Source organism: Zosterops lateralis (assembly GCF_965231275.1).
Source record: "Zosterops lateralis genome assembly, chromosome: 4".
Taxonomy (NCBI): domain Eukaryota; kingdom Metazoa; phylum Chordata; class Aves; order Passeriformes; family Zosteropidae; genus Zosterops; species Zosterops lateralis.
Window position 1 is genome coordinate 66,535,027 of NC_139765.1, and position 25,784 is coordinate 66,560,810.

Here is a 25,784-nt window from a genome sequence, read left to right on the forward strand (position 1 = left end):
TGATTTGTCCCCTTTGCTCCACTGGACTTTATGACAAAAACTTCTATCCTTACCCGGTCTTACATTTCTATGTGGTTCATTTTTTTCCTTCTCTTCCTCCTCACTCTGCCCCAGCCAATACTGAAATAATATGAAGCAGAAGCACAAATTCACCTTCTCATTTATTCTTGAACATTGGCGACTTCTGTTGTGGGAACACAATTTCACAGATCATTTCCATCATATCTGTTCCATCCAAGTAAGAAAGAGCTTAAGTCATGGTCTGCAACAGGCAGATGTCACCTTTCTTCTGAGCACAACAGCATTGAATGGTCCCTGCTCTGGGATTTAGCCATAAATATTTCCTGTCAAAAGTGCACTTCAAAACTCAATGCTCAGCCATGCTGCATGGAGCACAGACCAAAAGATGCTGCACTTGGTATCATGAACAGATTACAGCTGTAGAAACTGCAAAGGCCAGATATGAGTTTACAGCAGGGAGTACCTGTGCAGGCTAAGGCCAGAGCTCACAGCCCAGGCTCTGCAGAAAATGATCCTGCTACTCCATCATATCACCCAAGGAGCTCCTTCTCATCAGGTCAGACCCCCTTTGCCTTCAGCACTGAGTCAGCAGCGAGGTCCTCATGGTTTCCTTGTGATGCTTATTTGTAGAATAAACCAGAACACACTTTCAGATGAAGGCAAAGCTCATATGGGCAGAAGGCATCCAACACCTTGTTAATCATAAGAGTTGTAAAAGTGTAATACGTGATGGATTTGTAGCTAATAAAAGCAAGGAAAATGAGTGAATTCCCCAAGATACTACTTTAAAAAATACATGAAAAAGATGTCTAAGATTTATAAGAAAAAAATACTGTCTTTTCCTGGGACCACAAATGTGTCATAGTGTTTAAAACCTTGCAAGCAGCTAAAGGACAGACTCTGAAAGCACACTTGAGACTTGATGCTTCAAAGCAGAGGAACACTTGGACCTGCACAGTATTTTCCCATATTCTCTCAGTATTGGAGTTACATTGGTGTAAATACACAGAGAGACGCAGCAAGATTTGGAAGGCCTGGTAGTCCTGATGGCCTCATCTACTTTTTCCTTCCTCCTGTCTTTACAGGCATCATGGGATCTGCTGTTCCTTTACTTTAGGAAAACTTACCCTCTAAGAGTAAATAAGTCAATCTCTACTTAGTCCTCCTGAGGATTTTAGTATGTGCATATATTAATATATTTATTTACTTATATAAATGCATTTATATAGATTTTTATTGTGTATACTACAGATTCATAATATATAAAATCATAAAATTAAATAATATGGCAAGCTGGGTGGTCTCTAGTCTAATTTCCTGCTGAAAGGTAAGGCAGCTGTGCAATCAGACAAATTTGCTCAGGTCTTTATAGATGTTAACCAGTTGAAACTAAAATACTATAGAACCTTTTCAACACCAATTTAGGTTTGAAGTATCATGATGGCAAGCAACTGGTCTGCACTCTGTGATGTGTGTCACATAGGCACCCTATGAACTGGATACCTGGGCTGGCAGAGAGACACAGGCATTGTCATCTCTAGGGCACATGTTCTAAATAAAATTTCCATTAAAACTTCTCTCACCATAATGGAGGTCAGTGACCTACCTGTTAGTGGTGTCTACTATCAAGCCAGAGACCATCATAAAAAGCTGCTGTTTCGTGCTTTCCTTTGTCACTAATTCACACTAATTACCCTGAATGAGCAGGAGCAGAGGTTGAATTGTGGTTTTACCCCTTGAGATAAGCTCCAGCAGCTGAAGCCAAGGTGTGCTGGGCCATTGCTCCCCATCTAACTCAGGGGCAAGGCACTTTTGCTTGGTGTCACCACTGTCCCCACTGCCTGCTGCCACCAATGTCTGCTGCCACAGCTCTCTGGCTGACCTGGGCACTGAGGTCCCATGGACAGAAAGATGGGAAATGCAGCATTAGCAGGACACAGAGCAGCAACAGCTTTTCTTCATAGTCCTCAGGAAGTCTCTGAAAATGTATTGCCTTTGGCCTTCACCCAGCTGGGTGTCATTCCTGGAAAGTCTGCAGAAAGCACAAGCCAGCAACAGCCCCAAACTTGTTACAGTGGCATATTTAGGTGAAAGTACTTTGGCATCCCTAAAATTGCAACCAGATCTCCATCTTGGTTTTCTCTACTTGAATATTTAAACAACCCACCACTTCAGCTGAGCTATGAAATACTGAGCATAAAATTATATAGTCTATGCCTTGTATGTAATTTATAGTCAACTGCTTATCTCCTATTAATAATGTACCCTTTAGGCAGCCATAAATCTCTGGATTTCACAGCATCCATGTCAGTGTGTAAATGAGGATGAGATTAGACACCCTGTGTTTATGGAGAAACCCATGACTGACAAACAGCAATGGTTTTCTTTCAGATCACATATTTGAGAGACAGAAGGCTTGGTAACCTAATTTCTCTAAATCAGGCTCCTGTGTTTTCCTGCTGCTTGCTTTATAATAGTTATTATTTTATCTTTTGTTTTGCTGGCAAATGATATGTGAATCCCAAACACCAAAGATCTGTGCAAGTCCTCAGAGGAGCAGGAAGTCTCATACAACCTTTTCATCCCCCAACTATGCACATTCCCTTTCCTACTGGGTTTTACTGTAGGGGGGCAACCCAGGACATACAAATTAGAATTAATTAAATAAGAATTATATTAAAAATAAGGGGAAAAGGTTTGCACATAAGTAAAGAGATGTCAGGTCTGCTTCTTTTCCCCGTAACCTTGAAGGAGAAAATACCAGGTGAGACAGAAGACTTTGTTTCAGGAATCCTGTCCCTTACATTTTAGCATCTGATTTGACTCTGAAAAGCCCATGGAAAGACCAGATTCTTCTCTACCACCTGCTACAGAGGAGCACTTTGGCACTTTCATATCTAATATCGCTTAGTCTCACTTGCATGATGAGATACTACAACAGGGGCTGACAAAGGCAAAGGTTGTGCTCAGAACGTGAGCACAGAAGTGTTGAGGATGGGGACAACACATGAGAAAGTGATTTCATTCTACCCTTTTGAGTAATCCAGGTGTGTCCTGGCCTTCCAGTTAGTCTCCAAAAAAACTCATCTTTTCAAAGGTGATGAAGAAAACTACAGGAAGTCACAAATCCACATATCTAATCCCAAAGATAACTAAATGTTATGTTATTTTTAAAAAACCTATATCCTTGTTGGCAGCTAATAATTATACTACAAAAGCAGAAGTGAAAGCATAATCTATAGAAACACATCTTTTCTCCTGAAATAACCTTAATTTCACAACATCCCTGGAAGATATTTTCTTCACCCAGTAGAACACAGCACAAAGAAATTTCCAGGCTAACAGTGGTTAGCCAGAAACAGGGACAAGACCAGTACAGCTGCATTAGTGAGACACTGACACTCAGCCCAGCCTGGTGCTGCTATCTAGCCAGGCATCACGGCCTGAATTCTACATCAATTCCATGTAGCAAGTTTGCAGACAAACCAGTCCCAAGCCAACTGCTATATTTGTACTTGTTAAACTGCAGCCCAAACGACTATGTGAATCTATTGAAGCTTCCTGCAAAGCCTGAACTATTCCCTTCAAGTCTGTCTTTTCCATTTCTGATTCCCAGCGCAGAATACCCTACCACCCAGTGATACAGGCCTGCTTCTCTATAAAAAGGACAAGGAAACTCAACCCAAACTCAAAACAGCCATTGTTTACATTTTCCATTAACATATTTTTCCCAAAATTTTTCCCATTTTTTCAAAAACCACATCTACATCTTCATGGAGCAGAAACTCCTTTTACATGCTCTTCACAAACTGATCTTCTACACAATTGTCATCAACTGCAAACTGGATGGACCTGACAGACAAATGTGTGTGACTCTCATTTCCTCATTTGTCAGAGCCAAGTTTCTAAACACCTCTAAAAGCATCTCAGAAAATATCTGCCTTGGCATCACTGCAATATTTATGGTTATTTAGTTAGCAGATATAGAATATAATGTAAAAATATATTTCATTGCTGTTATCTGGGTGAGTCATTTCCTTTTGTTTCCTTCTTCCTGCCATGAAAGTGTATTTGTCTGAGCATATAACAAGTGAAGACAAAGAATATTAAAATTCTTCAAGGCGAGGGGAACAAGACACATGTTCATGCACAGGGATATCAGAGGCAGAGAAACTTCTAAGAGAAATGTCCATTAAATCCTAGCTGTAGCATGGCTAAAGGAGCAATCCTTTGATTTGCTCTTTTGCTTTTTGTTCCATCCATGGACAGTTCACACAGTTCACCTGCTCATTGTTGGGATGAAAATGGGTTCAGCATTAGGGCAGAAAGGACCATGTCTCCAAATATAAATCCTTAAACTTAAGGCATGAATTTTGTAAAGAAATTACCAAGGTCAGTAATTTGGTATGTAGGGTCTCCACAAAAAAACTCACCCTTTCCTGAATGCAGGTGAAGAACAGCTCAGGGCCAGAAGCTGTGGGGATGGGAACAGTGTTTGCAAACACCCAGCAGATGGAAAGCAGAGGTTATTGCACCTCACAATCTGAAGACCCCTGCCCCTCAGTCTTGCATCTGAATTTCATCTCCTAGTTCTACTTTTCTTCTACAAGCCCGTCTTTCTACTTGGCAATATATGAATCATTCCGTCTCTTCTAGACTAATGACACATATACATCCAGCACATTTCTTACAGAAGAAATTCAAGACCATTTCTGAAGGCTGAGAGATATTCACTTTTTGAAAGTGTATCTGCAATTGCTCCTCAATTCAATGGAGGTTTCATGCAGTACATTTTTCCACTTGCTGCTACACACAGATTCCAGACAATTTGATGGAATAAGCTAAGGCAACAGTTCCTTTGTACATATGAAATATTTACCAGTTCTGTGGCTGAAATATGAGGCTCAGCAAAGAAAACACCATATTTTATTCAGGGAAGGGACTGCACTGTGTTCAGGGAAAACAGGGAAACTACTGGTGTGAGAAAGGTGAGAAAGCTGAGGGAAGCCCAGGCTTGAACAGAGTCCTCATGCAGAATGTGTGTGCTACAGAAATCCCAGGTACCTCTGTAGTGAGAGAATATGGATTTTTTTTCACATGTAGCCCATGTCATTCCTATGAGCTACATCTGACATCACTTTGATTCTGTGACCCCGTATTAGCCATATCTGTGTGACTGGAAAACACACAGAGAGGCATGAACATGCACACTCACAGGAGCACTCACTCACTGTTCTTTAAAATTTTATCTTACTTAACGCAATTCTGTAATAAGAAATAATGCATGATGTATGATTGTTGAGATTGCATTTATAAAGAGTGAGCAGCAAAATTCAGGTAGCAGCACTGATTAATTCCAGCACCCACAATCAGGGGACAATCCCAGTTCTTTTTCTTGAAAAGGCCTTCTATCTTCTTGTTACTGCACTTGTTTTCTCACCATCCACAGGAAATTTTGCACACGTTGCAAACATGCTCTTCTTTCTATTAATTATGCCCTAAAAACCACCTTCACTTCTTCCCAAGGCTGAATTTGTGTAGTGATCAGTAGCTAACAGTTTGTGTGCAGCTCTGGAGCCTCAAGCATCTTCCTGTGCTGCTGCTGCAGAACTCTCCTGGTCTCTTCCTGTGGGAACACTTTCCCTGTGGCTCTAACTTTTGCAAGAAGTCTTAAATTTGCTCCAGAACACTATGACATGCCTGATCATATGCAGAAATTTGTGGGGTGGGGTTGCTGAACTCTTCTAACTTAAGCAGCAATTATGTCATTGCCTGTAACAGCAAAAGGTTGTGCTCTTGTGGTTCCTTCCCTTGACATAAATAACATGTGCCCCCATAAATAGATTTTACCTGTGGTTTCTGTAAAAGTGAATTTTTTCCATGACATTTCTCTATTACCCTGATAAATGCAGCAGCTGATCACTGCTCCAAGTGATCAGCTTCGTGTAAAAGATCAGCCTGCTGTACCAGGATAGGACTCCACCAGACAGACAGTGGATGAAAAAACTATGAAACTGGTATTGGGAGCTGATGAAAATGTGCTGAAAAAGTTTTTTAAACTCCCTCTATTATATTTGCACATCCATTTGAATAAATAGCTAATGGCTAGTTAATGCTCCCATAACTGAAAGAATAAAAAGCCCATCTTTAAAGGCTCTTTGGAGAAAAAATTATCTCAAGTCAGACGAAGGTTTGAGGCAGTGCTGTTAATGTCTTTTCTAGATCTCTGAAACATTTTATCAGTCTAATCCTATCAATGTGTCTCTGCTTCCACCATAAAACAGGCAAATAAATCAACATTTTCGTTTTACATTTTCCCCTGAGGTGCAGTGATTGCTGTTGCTGAACTGATTCAGTGGAGCAAAGCATTAGCAAAAATGATTCTATGCTCTCAGCTTTATCTTCTCTCCCTGAGAACAGAAGAATTTGCAAGTATTAATGGGATGTGCAAGTTGTGCGTTGTAGCACAACACATGCACATGAACACTGAAGATGTTGGGAGAGGTGACGTGTTACCTTGGCAGCTTTTCTGTGACATGCAGGAATAACCTTAAAAGCCAAGAGTTATCCTTTATTTCACTCTATTTCCACTAAAATTCTTTGTTGTGAGCAGCCCACTTTCACCTCTCTGGCTGACGCAGCCTTTGGTCAGCTGAGATGGATTCTGTTGAATACTGAATTAATTTGCAATTTCAGTAAATGTGTATTTCCAGCTCTTGCCTTATTATATGGAAACGAGTAAGAATAAAATCCGGACTCATACCTTTACAAAGGAAGATGAGCACATTCAATGTGTGTGGTGGGCCTAGTGAAAGCAGTTTTATTTCTCCATCAGTGGCCAAAATTGAAACCACCCAGATGTCACATGTTCTTTGACACACTTTTGTCATATAACTGGATAATTATTGATGAATGAGTTAACTACCTCCCTGATGGCATCTCCCATTAGCCAGAGCCCACCTTTGGAGGTGCCAATTTCTTTCAACTCTCCACAGGAGATCTGCAAGAAAACTGCACTCCCAAAATAGCCACTCTAATTACACTTATGTTCAAGAAATATAGGTCACTTTTCTTCATTCATATATTATATTCCTAGAGAAAACTGGTCCACTCCAGACTTTTACACCATGTGATGTGTGAAACATTTACCTTTCCAGCTGTACTCCAGTTCTTTGTCCTCCACCAGCATTATGCCAGGTGTGCTAAATGCTATAACTGAGATCCATAATATGTCTAAGCCTAAAGATTCCTGTGTTTTACCGTGGTATTGTGTCTTCATTCCAGCTCTGAGGCATTCTACAGCTCCTTTTTTTTCCACAAAATGTTCAATAAATTTGAGGTTCAATTATTTCAAATACATGCACTCCTTAGAATTCACTACTTAGCGTTTTATTTTCCTACTGCAAATACAATTTCATTTTGCAAATTACCTCATTATTAGCAATTTTTAGGGTGATTGCTGAGAGTTTTCAGTAGCTCCTTAACAAGAATAATAGCATAGAGTCATAAGATTTGTAGGAAGAGGCAATATCTTTATTAGACTGCCCACATATCTGGAAAAAAAATAAGCTTTTGGCATAACATCTCTTTGTCATATCTTGTCTTGTATCTCAATCAGACCTTGTGTTTCTGAACTCTATACTTTTCAAAGAAGTGAACAAAAAGCTTTCAGCAATTACTCTGCAAATGGATAGTAATGAGGCTGTTTCCAAAGGGAAATTGTGTTTCCAGCAGGAAATAAAAACCTGATATACTAAACTCCAAGCAGAGTTGTTCTTTCAAAATAAATGAAGGTCAAATTTATTGAGCAATGTTGCTGATGACCTTATGAAGTGACCTTGGGCCTGAAAGCGTGTGCACTTCATCCATCTGTAAGTCTAATAAGAAATACTGACTTTCTTAGACACTTGAAATTTCTTGCATCTTTGACTGTCACAGCTACAATATTACTACTACTAAATAATAGCATTGCAGTATAAGTAATTAAATCTATGTCAGTCCACCTGATTTGGGAGAGGCTTCATATCAAGTCAATTAGGAAATAACAGCCAGAGGGTCTATTTCATGGTTCATTTGATTCTGATCTCTAAGGGTGAACTATCTAACTAAATTATTCAGAGCTGTGTCTGGAAACACCTCTCTAATCCTCAAGTGTCCAAAGAGGAGAGAATGTTTTAACCAACTTCCTTTAATATCTTAATAACTAAATCTATTCATATTTCCTTCAGGCTGACAAAGAAGGGCAAAAATATTATTAGGTATTTTACACTTCCTTAGACAGCTACGTATGCAGTCTGGGGGTGGAAGTAGCACATCATGGAACAGTGCCTCCAAAAAGAGAAAGATTCCTGCTCCTGTGATATAACCATGTTCCCAGTTTAGTACAAAAATAAATTTAATTAAATTTTAGTAAAATTAAAACACAGGTGCAATCTCTTACAGCTGCACCTCGGATGTACTGGGAAGAGAGGGGTAAAAGGCATGGCGGCAATCCCCAGTTCTAAGGTTACATGGGAGTGTCCCTCACCCAAATGTTCAATTTGGGTACCCATAGCCCCTGAACTGGCAGAAAGTCACAACCAAAACCACAGACTCTGAGAGCAACATTAATGTTCAGCAACTGACAGAGAACTCACCAACCAACTCAAATTTTCCTCAGATCAAAACATTTCAGGAGCTGCCAAAGGCCAGCCCAGAACTCACAGTTCCAGCTCCTGAGCTGATGTGTTGTCACCCTAAACAGTGGCCATAATTCTTCATAATGGGAGTGGGCTCCCCTTGCTTCTGTGTACAAAAGAGCAAGTTGGCCTGAGGGAGGAGTTAGGCAGTTTGAAGTCATGGTTTAATTTCCTTTGTAATTGCAAGTTGATTGCTGGTTTGAATTACATTGCATGCATTTTGCCTCTTGTGCCAACCATTCCTTTAAGTGGATAAACTTAAATTAAAAGAATGGTATCAATTGAAAGGCATTTCTATGTTGGAATCTCATGAATTACTCATATTAATTATCAACCTAGCAGACTTATTAAAAAAAAAAAAAAAGAAAAACATTTTGGAATATTTTCCATAAGTATTTGTTTATTTTAATGTTAATGTTAAACTAATACAACCTTGACCAAAACACTGCCAGAAATATTCTTCATTTCAGGGGAGATTATTTGTATTTTTAAGGAGAAATACTATGAGTGCAGAATTGTTACATTCTTTTATCTTCCATGTCTCAAAATCCAAATGCTTTAAGAAAAAAAGATTTTTTTATTATTATTCCTTAAATTTCTTTTAGAATAATAAGGGCAATTTCACAGTTTCCTTGATAAAGGTTTGTAACTCAACATCTAGTTCATTCTCCCCACGTCTTAAAGACCACATCTATGCCCAAGAGCCACACAAGCAAGAGGACAACACACACCTGGAAATGTAAAACATTATGCTCGAGGCAAGCAATTCACAGGAAAGGTAGCCTGGGAGTTCTGTGCTCAGCCAGGCTGAGGATAATGAGGATAATGACAAGCTGAAGGAATTCTTCTAGTTTTTCAGACCCTTCTTCCCTCATTTTGCAAATGTTCCCAGGGTGTTGTCTCTGATAGCCCCCACAGCAGCCTGTGCAGACAGACAGCTTGTGAGACTCCAGCTCTCAAGGACACTGCAGAGAGCTTGGACATGCTGCAGCCACTTGGTGCTCCAGCTCTGAGCCTTTCTGTTCCAGACATTGGTGCCATTCATCTCACTTGACTTCAGATACATAAATAGTGGAAGTATGTCAGATAGTCACATTCATGGTGGTCAACAGAACAGTTTGGCTGGGATATTCTAGATACCACTCTAAAGTGAACCCTAGAAATCCTCATTCTCTTTTGTAGGACACAAGTTTGGGATAACTAACTCATCCACATATATCCCTTGATGGATCTTTGCAACAAGGCCTGAGGAAAACATTTCTGTCTCTGAGCAGTGCAAGTGTTGTAGGGGTCTATGACTAGTTTTGAAATTCCCCACAGGAAGTGTCTAGCCTAAGAGAGAAGCCATAGACCTGAATGGAAAATCTGTAGACATAGACAGGAAAATTAGTTTTGTAGGGGACTAATCTGTCTCATTTGCCTCACTCATTTCTTAAATGAGAAGAAGCTGCATAAGACCCAAACACATCCAGAGACAGTGGTGCAGAGGTTAAAAGTGACTGCTTTCTGTGTATAAACTAGTATTTTGTTAATTGTGGAGAGGTACAATCTAGTGACACTTCACTCTGAGCTTTCCCCATACTATCTTTTAAATTGCCAAATTTCAATTTGCCTTCTGTCAATCCGGTATGAAACCAGCTGTGCTGTGCTGAAGCAGAAACAGGAGTGGGTGCATCAGGTCTCTGTTGCTCGGTCTCAATGTTCAGCCAAGCAGAAATAAGTTACTTTGACCTCAACAAGCCATATTGAGCTAAAAATAAAAGAGAATGAAAAGAAATGTGCATTCTCAGGGTCTTTTCTGATAGTTTTCAAGATAAGGCATCATAGACACAGATGAGGCTGTTGAACAAACACACCATATCCTGTTATATTATTATCTAGGCTCGTTGTTAAAGTGTTTTAAAAGGCATTGCTCTGGATATGTAACAGGAAAAGTAGGGGGGAATTAAAAAATAAGTGGTTTTTTTTCTGTTACATAAAAAAATGTCTTATTTTTCAGTCTTAAATCAGAAGTTTGGAGTTTTTGCAGCACCATCTAGTGAGACTAAGGAGGTTTTACTCAACTTTTCAGAAACTCCAACCTGTTCCCTCTTTACTTTTCCATTTCTATTTAATCATGATCTCCTTATAGTCTTTGGGGGCAACAATCTGTGGAAGAAAGTACCTTCTGTGCACCCAATAGTCTTTTTTACATCTCTTTCCAAACCACATGAAATCTCCCAGCTTTGCCAGCTGTCAAGCTGAAGATCTGCAGTGCTTTCATCAAGCCTTGCTGTTAATGAATTTCCTCCTAGCTAGTGACCTGTGCCTCTGTCATCCATACCTGGTTTAGAAAGAATACACTGCAAACACAGAAGAGATGTGTGTTTTAATGGACATGAAGAATGTTCTTAGATGTGGGGATATCTCTAGTCATTCCTATCAGGAAGTGTTACTGAGGATGTTTTCTACAGGGCAACATCCACACTCTCAAATCTGTGCCAGACATGTGAGACTCTATGTAAAATATCCTTCCTGGCCCAAAGATGTTACTGACAAACAAAACCTGGTCTGATTCCAAGCCAGTTAAGATGACACACATCTTTCCCTAGGCTGCTCAGCCTCTTACAAGATTTCCAGTGCCTAATTAGGATGAAAACTGCTTTGTTTTCCTCATGTCATTGTTAAAAAATCCTGGAGTATTTTTCACTCAACTGAGGCAATGAACAGAATTAGAAGTATTTAAATATATTTCTCATACTACCTCTTCAAATAAAGACTTTTCCCAAAGGTAAAATAAATCTCCCCTTCAGAACTTTCATTCTGCAATTTTTCATGTCACCAAGAGCTGTACATCACTGACACCAAAAATATTAAAGATTTCTAAATAAAAGCAACTCACCTGCTTCCAACAGCAGATAAGCACACTTTTGCAAGTTATGTGACTGTTGGAAAAATTGATCCCACTTAAGAAGATGGAAACAAATTACATAATTCACTACATAAATGCTATGATGTTATTTTATATTCTTATCTGTATCTGCTACTAAAACAGTCATAAATCTACAGTTATTCCTCTCTTATCTGAAGCTGAAGGAGTTTGTCCTCCACTTGCACAATGGAATCCTCTCCTCCAGCAGGATTTCTCCAGGGAGCTGACAGAGTCGAGCTGCCTGCACCAGGGTTCCAAAGATTTCTCTCTTCTGCCCTCCTCTCTTCTGCTCTTATAAATGTCACTGCTGTTACATCCTCATTGCTGAAAAGCTGCAAGCTGAAACACAAAGCATCACTGCTTTAAGTCCTTTTTAATTTCCTTGATAACTCCTTTTACAGAATTCCTCTTGTATAACTGATTTACACAAGGCTAATTCATTTCATGAAGTGCAAGGGAAGGAGAAGATTCAAAGGCTCAAAGGAGGCAAAGTTCATATTAGCACTCAGCCTTTTAGCTAGCAGCTGATGAGATCCAGAGACTCTTGTCTGTCTTCTCCCAAGGGATGAATGTAAAGAGCTGAGCTACAACTCTGAAATAGACCTGCCAGAAATACCTGCTATAAAGATTGTAGGTTTCTTCTTAAAACTGAGATATATAAAAAAATTTGCAGAGTGATTTATGACAGCCTGACATCATCTCTGGGAAAACCAATTTGCAAAAACTGTTATTTTTACCCTAAAATGCAAGGTCCTGCTTTCTTGTGATAAGCATCTTTATTGCCTATAAGCATCTTAATTTTATGCTTATTATTACATCATATTTTGTGAAAACATGACTTTCTGAAAGTGATACTACAGGATTTAGAACATGTTGATAAATGATATACTAAAGTGCCTTAGTGATTTTATATGTAATCAGTGGGTATATTAATTGCTGCCACCCAGTGGGCTCATTTGTAGGCTTTGGCTCACCATACTATAATTTAATACATCATTGTTTGGTTAAATGATTTCATCCTTTCCATCTGAAAGAGTGTGATTTATTTTCCTCTATCAGCAGCCACTAAAAAAATGAATGTTTCAAGCTACAAGCTTTGGTTAACTTAGAACATATTGTCCTACAAAAATCTTTTGTTTCTTGTAGCGTGGGAACAGCCCTGTAGAAGGCAATTATACTTGAGCTTCGAGCTAACTCTGTGTGAGATTACCTGCTTTGCCTTCTGGACCTACCCACAAAGTCCAAGGAAAATACTTTTCTCTATTTAAAAGACAAATATTCTATCAGAGCTTGTATAAGAAATTGTTAAATGTGTTACACAGAGGGAATTCTGTCCTGAAAGTGCTGGTGCTTCAGGCCCTCAGGTAACTTGCACTTGTGGCCTTCCAGTCATACACTTGACAGAAGATGTCAAACAACCAGTTTGGAGTCTGAGTTCCTGACCTGCAGCTCCACTGGAGCCAGCAGCAGTCACAGACTCCCAGCCCACCTCAAGAGCTGGCCTGGTTAACACTGAAGTGAATAAACTGGTTCTTAAAGCTGGGCTGCTGTGTTAACAGCTCCTACAATCTGTATAAGGGTCATGAATAATGAAAGAAGACACTGGCAATGACAGCACATTATTGAGGAGCTGTTAAGTGCTGCATTATGATTTTGTTTTAATGCTGCTCCTGGATGAGGGAGTTTGCATGCCTGTGCATGATGGGGGAGAAGGGAGAGGAGGAAAGCTGCTTAATCTTCTTCTTGTTGACCTATATTTTGAATTTATCTACCTGTTTAATTTAGAGCATGTCACTTCCAGCAGGACTGGCCATTTTGGGGAGGATTATGCTGTTCGTAATTTTTGTGCTCTTGGAGGTCTTGTTGGACTACAGAATGTTACAATTAGATGCCAACAGTGGCAAATATATATATATATATATATATATATATATAAAATAAAACAAAATTAAATTAAATTAAATTAAATTAAATTAAATTAAATTAAATTAAATTTTTTAAAAAAAGTTCTTACAGGTTCCTGGGCTACCCAGTCCTAATTTGTGCAATACAAGAAGGACATGAAGCTCCTGGGGCAAGTCCAGCAGAGGGGTACAAAGATGATAAGGGGACTGCATCATCTGTGTTATGGGGAAAGGCTGAGAGGGTTGGGCTCTTTCAGCCTTTAGAAGGCACAACTGAGAGGGGATTTCATGGAGTGCACATTTCAGGGGAGTGTATGTGGTGTCTTAAGGGAGCCAGTCTTTTCTCAATGGCAATAAGACAGAGGCAAAGGACAGAAATTGGAACTCGTGAACATGAGGAAGAATTTCTTTTATGTGCAGTGACCAAGCACTGGAACAGCTGGCCTGAGAGGGTGTAGAGCCTCCCTCACTGGAGATATTCCAGACCTATCTGGATGAATCCTGTGCCATGTGCTCTGGGGTGGCCCTGCTTGAGCAGGGGTTTGTATCAGAGAACCCCTCCGGTGGCCCCTCCTACCTGAATTATTCTGTAATTCCATCACTCTAATCCTGCAAACCAAGGCTGTCCACCACTGTGGCTGACACAGCTGAGGTGGGAAGGAGCAGGGGAGGGCAGGAATGAGAACAAGCAGAGTCTTGACTCAGAAAAGAGTATAGGTGGTTGTAAATTATATTCTGACTTTGCCCTACAATAAGCAGAAAGTTGGGAAAGAAATGCACTGCAAGTGCAGCACCTGAGGATATGCAGATCACAATTTCAACCCTCCAGATGGGGACTCTGTGCCAAAACCCAGTGTCCCTTTTACTGACCTACTGCAAAATAAGGTAATGCTCTGCACGAATAAAGGTGAAAGAAGTCAGCTTCAGTGTTTTAAAGAAGCTAAATAAATCTACCGCGAGAAATCCAAAGTATCTGGAGATTGAAGTGGAGGAGGGTATTACACCCTTATACAATATTGCTCAAGCTCAAGCACAGCATGGGCACAGAGGCAGGGAAAGAGATTTATTCCAGCAATGATAGTGGAACCACTTCTATGGCCAAAGACACTGGGAAATAAAACCACTTTTATTGTTCATCAATGATAAAAATAATCCTTTTGCTTCCTGACTGTAAAGCTTTTTACCTTTGATGCTACAGCAAATGACCAATAAATCACATAGTAAATGCAATTTCCTTCCAGATTTTTAATATTTCTTCATTCCCTGGATAAGCCTCAGCTGGAGGAAAAACAAAAAACTCTCCAGAGCTTACCAGTTAGAAGTGTTACAATATTGATTTCACAGAAGGTCCCAGATCCAGCTTGTGTTTCTTTTCATGTGTTTGTCAAACAAGATACAGGACCAAAACAGCATGTGCTGGGGACTCAGACCATACAAGAAATATCAGAAACTGGTAAAACTGAAGCAAAGATAAGGGATTCAAAAGTGCCTACAACACATGGAGAAGAGAGCAAGACCTAGTAAGAAATTGCTGAGGACTTCACAGTTACTTCTCCATCATCCTAAAAAGGAATCCTTTATTCAACTACATTCCAGACTGTTGGCATTAAACTGACATTTAATGGCCTGACCATTTAATTTTTGTTATCTCATGGTAGCCAAGTTTCACCAAAAAATGCTGAGACTCAGAACCAAACCTCTTTCTTTCAAGGAAAAATGTGAGAGACAGCAGTGCTGCATACTGGGAGAAATAATTAGAGAAGAGAACTGATTTGTACCCAAGACAAAATAAAGTAAGGACATTGGTCATCTTAGATTTATAAATGTAAAGTGAAATAAAGTTCCATTATCTGAGCTCTTCTTCCAAGTTCAAAACTGAGACAGACACAAAACTCTTGATATACCTGTTGACAACTTTATTGTATTCTCTAAGCTGTCAGGTGCCTTGCTTGCCAAACGGATGAAAAAAGTATCATATGTAGCTTTGGTAATAACATTTTTCTCTTTCTTTCTTTCTTTTTTTTTTTTTTTTTTTTTTTCTCACAGCTCCATTCAACCCTCCCAATGATGCAGACAGTATGGTCAAATTTGATGCCTATGGAGATGGGATAGGACGATACAACGTGTTCAATTTCCAGTTCACTGGAGACAGGTACTCCTACGTGAAGGTTGGCCAGTGGGCAGAAACTTTGTCACTGGAGGTGGACTCTATCCACTGGTCCAGGAACTCTGTCCCTGTCTCCCAGTGCAGCGACCCTTGCGCTCCTAATGAGATGAAGAATATGCAACCAGGAGATGTCTGCTGTTGGATTTGTATTCCCTGTGAAACTTATGAGTACCTGGCTGATGAATTCACTTGTGCAGACTGTGGGCCTGGAAAATGGCCCACGGCTGACCTGACTGGCTGCTATGACCTACCAGAAGACTACATCAAGTGGGAAGATGCTTGGGCAATAGGTCCTGTTACCATCGCATGCCTGGGCTTCATTTGTACTTTCATGGTCATTGGAGTGTTCATCAAGCACAACAACACACCCCTGGTCAAAGCCTCTGGCCGTGAACTGTGCTACATATTGCTCTTTGGGGTCTTCCTGTCTTACAGCATGACTTTCTTCTTCATAGCCAAGCCTTCCCCAGCCATCTGCACCCTCCGCCGTTTGGGGCTGGGAAGTTCCTTCGCCGTCTGCTACTCCGCCCTCCTGACAAAAACGAACTGCATTGCCAGGATATTTGATGGTGTAAAGAACGGCGCTCAGAGGCCCAAGTTCATCAGCCCCAGCTCTCAGGTGTTCATCTGCCTGAGTCTCATTCTGGTGCAGGTGGTGGTGGTGTCGGTGTGGCTCATCCTGGAGGCACCGGGCACCAGGCGCTACACGCTTCCCGAGAAGAGAGAGACGGTCATCCTGAAATGCAACGTCAAAGATTCCAGTATGTTAATGTCCTTGACATATGACGTCATCCTCGTGGTTTTATGCACTGTCTATGCCTTCAAAACCAGGAAATGTCCAGAGAACTTCAACGAAGCCAAGTTTATCGGTTTCACAATGTACACAACGTGCATCATTTGGCTGGCCTTCCTCCCTATATTTTATGTGACATCCAGTGACTACAGAGTAAGTCTTTGGACATCTGTTTCTGTAAATCATATGCAACACTTTAGAGAACCATGTCAGCATTCACTAAAGGCTTTTTCTCACTTCTTTTGTGCCCTGGGTCCCTTGCAAACAAGTTCTCTTTCAGTGTTGCCAGATTTTGGCTTACTTCTAAGAAAGGTGATCTCATTTCAAAAAGAGCATATGCAGTCAGAGCTGGGAGGGATTAATGCTGTTAGTCTGATTGCAATGGAGGCATAACATATGGATTAAGTATTCATTTGGGTTCATCACTATCTGAAGTCACAGTCCTAAAACAGAAAATCCCAGTAGATCAAATTAGTCATAATGAGTTATTTGGAAGAAATTGCCCTTAAAATAAAATCTGTACTAACCAGTCTTCTTCTGCAAAAGAATCTGATATTAAAACACAGTATTTCCTTCCAAATAAAAAATATAAGGATAGAATTTCAAAATTTCCTTTGAAACAGCTTTGTTAAAAAATTCAACAAATCTTCTACTTAAATACAGAGCTCTTTATTCTATCTGCACTTTATAAAACACATACCTCACTGAGCAGCAAGTATTGGTCACCCTTCACCAGCAAACTTTAGAAACATTAAACTGTTTAAATTGTCAGATAGTGTTGTAAAGCTTCAAGTTCAATAAAATCATATTTTTGAACAGGAGGAAATTGTTTCAGAAAAAAGATTCAGATCTGCTCCACTGGAAATCTCACAGTTATTACGATGTGAGAAGTGACTGTGGGAGCTGGCCCTTGCAGCAGTTTGCAGAGAATTAGTTCAACTTTCTGCCCAGAAGAAAAGTAGATTACCTTAGGGGGATGTTATTGCCAATAGTGGGTACATGAAATAGCATATAAAACTGTGGAGCTAATAATGTCACTTAACATACCTTAGGTGTGGTCACCCTGGAACAATATATTTAGTACTATTTTACTCAGCTTAGGAAATGTACTGAAAACCTCTAGAAAACAAGGATAAGTAAGAAATGACGCAGTGAGACATGCAGAGTGACAGTAAAAGAGCTAAATATATTTAGTCTAGACAAGAGTAAACCCAGGGAGACGTGATCACAGACCATAAATAATTTTGAGGCAACAAAATGAGAGGAAGGGATTTTTCAGTCTCAGGAGAAGTTAGAATAGCAAGTAATGGATTGAAGCTAATGAAGGAAAAGTTTGAAGAAGGCACTAGGGAACAGCTCAGGACACCCAAAGCAATCAGGAAGACAGACACAGGAGGAGGGAAATATCAGTGCAGACAGTCACATGAGTGGGCAGTACAGACAGTAATGGCCAAGAGGAGCATGACTTGATTGTTCAAGCAGAATTTTACAGCCTTATCTCCTGAGTGGAGTTTTCAAAACCACTTGTAGGCACTGAATTTATATACAAGGTTCCAAATAAACCAACTCAAGTACTACAAAATCAGCAGAAAGTGCTTTTAACATCTTTTTAATACTTCCATGACAAGTCTACACTTCTGTGGTTCCTTTGAAAAGTCCATATTTAGTTTCTACTCAGTGCCACATGTTGACTTTGAATCAACTTGTGCTAACCTAGTGTATCCCTAGTCTGGTAGCACCACCTATAAACAGCCTTAGAAACAGCCCCATTCAGCCCGGAGTTATCTGCAAGTTTGCTGAGGATGCACTTGATCCCTTCATCTATGTAATTTATGACAATATTGCATAACACTGGTCCAAATATGGAGAACTGAAGGACACCACTTGTCACTGATGCCCATCAGGACTCCGAGCCATTGTCCTCTGGATGTCACTATCCAAACAATTTCTTGTTCAGATAACAGCCCACCCATCAAATCCACATCTCTCCAGTCAGAGAGAATGGTGCTGGGGGGCACCTATCAAAGGCTTTACAGAACTGCAGATAAATGACATCTGTAGCTCTTGGTGAAGCTGTGCTGGCTGTCCCTAATCACCTCCCTGTTCTCCATGTACCTCAGCAGAACACATGGTCTAGTGGGATTTCCTCCCCTCTGTCAGCACATCAGTCCAGTCAGTGAGGCCAGGTTACACACTGAGCCACTGGAGTGACCTGGATTAAAAGAACCCTGCGGGATGGAGCTATTTTTAACCCAAATCATTTAATTGATTGAGTGTATAATTATGCCAGCACAGCTGAGCTGCTCCAGGCAGCACAAACGCTAGGAAAAGCAGGGTGGGGGAAGTGAGCTTTGACAGTGAAAAAAACATAACTTGAAACTAATGAAAATAAAGGTAGCTTCATTTACTCCTGTTTTATAAGAAAACTCCTGTCTTGTCACACCCATACAGCACCCAGTTCAATATCCACCTGACAGCACAGGTCTGTGGACAAAATCCAGAGGGGTGAAGGAGAATGTGAAGCTGAGGGGTTCCTTTCTCATGCAGGCTCTGTTGGATCTTCCATGTTCACTCATCCTGTGAAAGCTGAGCACATTTCATGGTGCTCACAATGTCCACGTTGTGCCAAGAGTGATTATTAAATGATCACATTAATTATCCTCATTGATGACAAAACACCAATTGTACTCAGTATATGTGTAAAGCAACAATGTCCATTCCCTACTCTATTTTCCAATTTGCACCAATTATTTCTGACAAGGAGATATGAGAAGCATTCCCATGGAAGAAGGCTAATCTCAAAGAACTGCAGGAGTATAACTAAGGAAAAAAGAGCCGTAGATGTATAATCATTCAAATTAAGCAGTAGAGTTTAAAGCGGTTTAATTCAACATCTTAATTAAGGAATCTTCTTGGAAGAAAAGAATATAAACTGAAAATGAGGCAGTAAACTGGCATCAAGTTATACTATTGAATAAAAAAGATAAAAGATAGTGCCAGGAAAGCTACGCTAACAAATGCCCCAAGGCAACAACTCTAAAATCCTGCAGCCTTACAAACAATTCATTTCTGAGCCCAAAATGAGGGAGAACACAATCAGTCTCTCCATGACATGCAGAGACAAAGGGCAACACCAGCACCTCATTCCCATGATACTGGGATTGTGGATGATAAGGATGCAACAGAGGTTTACACCAGCCTGCACCAGTGCAAATCCCCAGGACTGTGGTTTGTGCTGTTTTATACTAATGTTTCTAACATTTTGTATTTCAGAGCTTTCCATACTGAAACACAGTGCTTTGTGCCCACTCTCTCCTAGGTGCAAACCACCACCATGTGCATCTCTGTGAGTCTCAGTGGCTTTGTTGTGCTGGGCTGTTTGTTTGCACCCAAGGTGCACATCATCCTTTTCCAGCCCCAGAAGAACGTGGTCACTCACAGACTCCACCTCAACAGGTTCAGCGTCAGTGGCACCGGGACCACCTACTCCCAGTGTAAGTAACAAGGCTGCCACCTTTCTGTGGGCTTGTGGTGAGTTCGGGTAAAGAGAAGGTGGGCTCAACTATGTAACCCTGTGAAAGCATCATTTCCTTTGTGTCTGGAGAGGAAAACTCATCCCCCTTGCATGGCAGTCAGCTCTGAAGCTCACTGAAGTCGCAGAAAGTTTTTTGGCGGGCACTGACTGCAGTCTGCTGCACACACACCAAGCAGAGCCTGTGTCTCACTATCACTCTGGCAGTGTGACAGCAGCAGATTGCCTTGGAGTATTCCTGTCAGAGCAGCAAGCTGACAGGATCTGGGCCACAACGCAGCGTGCTCTCAATGGCTCATCACCTGCATTATAGGGAAAGGCTCCAAGTCTGCAGAAAATGCATCCAAGGGATGCCATAAACTGCATCTGTATGCAGACCATGATCAATAGCCTTTGTCAGTGCCACAGCCTGGAGAAGCAATCAGTGCAAGGACAACTCATTTGCTCTGATTCCCTTCTTCCCTTCATCTTCACTCTCTTCATCACAAGCAGGTTCACAGCTGTGATTTTGTTTTGAGGCTGTCACTCCTTTTCTGGGTGAGTTGCTCAGAGAGTTTTATGAATTACCAAAAAAAAAAAAAAAAAAAAAAAAAAAAAAAAAAAAAAAAAAGTCACCTGTATATTTGTTTGGGTTTTTTAGTTTGTCTAGCTTAACTAAGTTAACTCGTCAAATGTGGGAGAACACAGCACCCCATTCACAGAGCTCTCTGGACAGCACGTCCACCCTGGTAATCTAATTGAAAAGCACACTACAACTATAAAGGGGAAGGGAATAAGAAACAGAGGGAAGGGGGGACAGAGCAAGGCTTTTCCAGCAACTTCACAATAACCTAGCCTGAGGTTTTTGAGTGTCATTTAAATTTCAAAATTGTCTCAAAAGCTTTGGTAGTTCAGATTTCAGACAGAGCATGGAAGGAACTTGGCACCCTGCTGCGCATCACATTAGCAGGGATTAGGAAGTGGAGGGATCCCAGCCATCCCTGGCTCTCCCACCCCAAAACACACTGAGCAAGGATGCCCAGGGTCCCTTAAGAGCCCATATGGCTCTATAGGTCCCCAGTGCCATCAGTTAGGACTGCATCCAGTCCTGACACCAGAGAGCAAACACTCCTTGCTATTTTGGAAAATTTAATGTGATGGCACTATGTGCCTGAAGTGCTGAACACTCCTAAAAGACCAATCAATTCCCAAAAACTCCTAGAAATGTGGTCCCTTGGTGAAATGGCAAGTCCCATGAGATTCTTTTTATTCCTTATCAATTTTGTGTACATGGTCTTTCCAAGTTTTTTAATAGTGTCATGCTATGGAATGAGCTTAGTCAGAAATAATTTTGATGCATAAATACTTTTGTACTGGATTCTGGATTGCATTTTGGAATTTGACATTTTTATTTTAATGTCTGGATAACACGTGTATGTGTAAGCCTGCATGCATCTGATAGACATCCTCAGTGCACATCTTCACATTAAAACCTGCATTTTCAGGCTTGAAAACAGCTTGAGGATATTAAGCAAAGCATAAAAATCCAGACTTACAATCTCTTACAGCTTCATTGTTTGGAAAGGTTGCTGCAGTTATTTACTTTTACTGCTGACACCTAATTGAAGCAGGGCTGCTCACCTTGCTGGGCTTTTAAGACCATGGAAAGACATGGAAGCAGGGCTAAAAGGTCCATCACACACAAAGGAAACAGCCCTACAATTTCCATCTAGGACAATTATTTGGGAAAATAACACTGTCTATCACAGTGACAATATTTTCAAGATGAAAAATCTGCCCTTAGTCCCTTCCATTAATTTGTAAATTATTTTAAATCTATTTCCATTATTTTTCTTAACTGACTAGTCATTTATAAAACTCCAAAAAGGTTGCCACCCAAATTGGTTCTAATCTTTGTCAAAAATATTCCACTCATCACTTCTGGGGCTGTCAGCTTGTTTTTATTTTGGTCTCGATGGCATTTTCATCATTCAGAAACTTCTTAGTATCGAACTCATCAAAATTCGCTTTAGGGCATTCTAGTAACTTTGAAAAGGCAGTTTTTATACATTATCAGAGCTCTAGAGGTCAGTGTTTTTCCTATCTCCACGGATTCCCACTTCCATTGCACCCCAGGGCTGCCATCACCTCTTCACTCCATTGATGATGAATGCCATGAGCAGAGTGGCTCTTGAACAGCCAGTGACACACACAGACAGTTTTTAACACAGCTTCCTGAGCCATGAAAGCTGGTCAAACACGCTGAGAAAAGGTGACACTCATGATGCTTTTGGGTAGTCTAAGTGTTAGTGTCTAGCTCTGATCATTATGATAGCTGAAATCTGGACTAAAAAAAGAATTTTAAAAAAATATTTAAGCCACATAGAGGCAGGGTAAAAGTGTGCTTAGGTATATGATAAGTTTTGAAATTTATATATTTGTACACATGGTTTTGGTTTTGGCAACATACTGCATAAATTCTGCTGCCCCAGCAGTGTCTTCCCCATTGGGATGCTCCCCTGTTTTCCTCTTTTATGGGCTTCACCACCCATAAAACTTCATGGACAACTCACCTTCCTGGATTCGTAAGCACCTTCAGACTGATTTAGACTAAGTTTTTACACCCAGATGTCATTTTTCCAAGTTGCATCCACATGGAGATCTGCACACAGAAGAAGTGAACCTACAGTTTATAGCCAGACTGGCAAATTTTTTTCCCTCTGAATTTATTTTCCCAGGCCTGGCTCCAAACTAGCCCTGATATAACCGAGATTAACTCACAGCTGTCCAGCTGTGAGCATAAGTACACAAGACAATGCTTTCAGGCACATGGTGTGATTCTTGGGGTTGCCCTGTGCACAGCCAGGAATTAGACTCAATGACCCTTGTGGGTCCCTTCCAAGACAGGATATTCTATGACTCCATGATTCTAAGTGGCACACTGACAGCAAATTCAGCTCTGCCTGTTCTTGGCTGTGCAGGCAAAGCTGCAAGGTCACCATGGCAGTTCTGGGCTCCTGCATTGTACCTCTGATTCTTATCCTTGGATTATCTAAGCAAAATGAGGGACAGCCAGGAAGAGAGAGATCAGTTGGCCAAATCCCAACTTGTGCTGATGTCACACTTCTGTCCTTGGTCTCAACACAAAATGAAGGTGAAGTGCCTCTTGCATATCCAACAGTATTCCAGGAAACCCCTTGGTGGCTGCCATAAGACACGGAGTGTAGCTCAGAACCCTGCAGGGCCAGTGATTAACACTGCTGAGGTCTGTAATGAAAAGCAAAGTCTTTTATTCTGTCTCAGGAGAGCTGGATGCTCGGTGTGAACACTTTACTCCACCCAGCAGAGTTAATAACTGCATCCCAGCACTAGAAGAGAGGTGCATGCTGTGCAGGAAGCCTGGAAACTTAAAAGGCAAGACCACTCATTTCTCGCCTACCACCATATATTTCTGTCCAATTTTGATATCCTCCTGACCCAGTTACCATAGTATTTGAGCTCATGCTTGTCAGTGTGTTGGACTTCAAAAAGAAAAGCCTGAAGCTAAAAAAATTCTGGTTAAGTGAGTGATGTTCATGGAAACAAAATGCTTTTGCCTGTAGCCATACTGCAGTAGAACAGGGATTTGAATCAGATTTCCTGAGCAGAACGGATTTTTCTGTTCTCTAAGAAAAAGTAGAAATAAAAATAACAACAATAAAAAAAATTAGGTCATTGTGCTGCCATGTTATACTCAATTAAAAATAAAATACAAAACCAGAATACAAAACACAAATTAATTTCTACAAACCACAGATATGATGCCCTGCGGTCTTTTACACACAACATTTGCTCCACACCTGTGACTCACAACACACATCCATGCTGTGAGAGATCAAATTCCATCAGCCCAATCCAGAAGAGGGGCTCATTCCTGGGTCTCCTGTTTCAGGAAGATGTCCTGCCTTCTGAGTAGTAGGTTAGTCCAGTAGATGCCTCTAAATTTCTTTTGTTAAAGCAATTTTGTTTTCCATGAAGTATTTATTCAGTCAAGGATAGAATGAAAAATGCCAGCTAATTCAAAGAAAGAATAATTTTTTTCTAAAAACTATACTGAGCATCTTTACAGAACCAGGGTGCAACTGAGAGTGCAGCCAGCACCAGATGTGGAAGATTGAGCATGCCCTTGTCAGCTGCATAAATTGCTTTTTACACTGGATGATTGAGTTTACTAAGTCATCGCTTGCCATGTGTTTTCTTTGATGAAGGCATCACATTTCTCTGGGTCACTTTTACCATTAACCCAATGTATCTTTCAAAAAGCAGCTCCATGGTGCCCTGAGCAGAGATGTCACAGAGTATCTGAAAACACATTCCTGATGCCCAATGGATAATTTTAACAAAGATGGATGAAACAGTTTGCTTTTAAAATAAAATCCACAAGATTTAAGCAGAATAGGGTAATACATTCTCTGCTCAAAATACAAATACTTTTGGAAACAGATTGTTATACTCAGATTCAATTGTCACCTAATACCACTAAAGCAGTGAAAAACTGATGTATAAGATGTTATACCGTGTAAACAAGTTTATCAGAATCTAGTCCTCACCTCAGGATGCAAACTGAATCCTGATCCAGAGCTCCTAGAAATGAAGTGTATTATAGACAGAAATTATTCCGGGATTAGGTGAGAAATAATCTTGCTTTTAAATTCAGTTATTAAAAAATTTCTTCACCCAGTATGTTCTTATAATTTCTATTTTTCTTAATTAAAAGGTGATTGACACAGAATTCTAATATGGTAGATTATCTCCTGGATTTAAAACTACATATATTTTCTTCACAAATGTCTGCTTCAAGTATGTGAAAGCTCAAAGGATCAAACCATAGTATTTCTTGCCAATAAAATACAAAAAATCCGAAGGTTTACTTTTTTTTTAGTGAGGTATTTTAGCACCATTATAGCTATATTAATTCACAATACCACGCAAAGTGCTACGAAGTGAGACCCAGTGGCACAGAATCATTAAAAAAAAAAAAAAAGTATTTTATTCCAATGCTCCTTGGAGAACTGTAATCAACCTCTGCGCTCCCAGTGGGCTGCAAAGTGAAATCAGGTTTCTTCAGAAGATGCTTCAGCCTGAGGTCTGAGTTGCCATGTAGAGGTGCAAGCAGCACCTCCCTCAGCTCTGCTGCTGACACAGGCAGAGCCTTTTCATTAGGCACCTTGGTTAAATGGGGTGAGATGGTCCAGACCAACACAAATTCTATTCCTGTGTGTTACCCCTTTTTGCTGTCCTGAAGTCAGTTGATTTTCCGCTCTCTTTCTCTTCCAGCATCCGCCAGTATGTACGTGCCAACTGTGTGCAACGGGAGGGAAGTTCTGGACTCCACCACTTCATCTCTGTGATTGTGGCTCGTGGTTCAGTTCTTGAGTTTTTAGACTGTTAGGCAAAATTTTGCACATGTTGTGCACTCCAGAGAACATCAGAAAACAAAAAGACGTCCAAGCAAAATTAGTACCTTTTTTTAGAAACAGTGTAATAAATTATTTTTGAGGATTGTACAGTATATAGTGACGTTCTGGAACTTTTTAGACTGATTTTAGCCCTTCTGTTGTTAACGGTTGTAAGAGATGTGTAAATAACCATGGTTCACAATGTGCATAGTCCTGCAGTAAGGGAGTGATTGTTGCAAGCACAGTTGCAATGTTAGGTGACTTCTTTCCTACGGATTTTTTTTGTAGCTCCTTGTTGTAATTAACTTAGACTGCATTTCTATGTTGTATATTACAGTTACCTTACGTGTAACAGATTGGT

The 25,784-nt window shown here is 40.4% G+C and overlaps 1 protein-coding gene across 1 annotated transcript in view; it reads left to right on the forward strand.

Annotated features, from left to right (window-relative positions):
* The window catches only part of GRM3 (glutamate metabotropic receptor 3), a gene marked incomplete at its 5' end in the record, with an annotated part of 44,465 nt that extends 18,681 nt beyond the window's left edge, over positions 1 to 25,784 (forward strand). Inside the window, 3 exons of the mRNA XM_083860675.1 lie at positions 15,561 to 16,627; positions 19,794 to 19,968; positions 25,302 to 25,784. Coding sequence (XP_083716801.1) covers positions 15,561 to 16,627; positions 19,794 to 19,968; positions 25,302 to 25,375 — 1,316 coding nt within the window. The 3' untranslated portion in view covers positions 25,376 to 25,784. The remainder of the gene's footprint in view (positions 1 to 15,560; positions 16,628 to 19,793; positions 19,969 to 25,301) is intronic.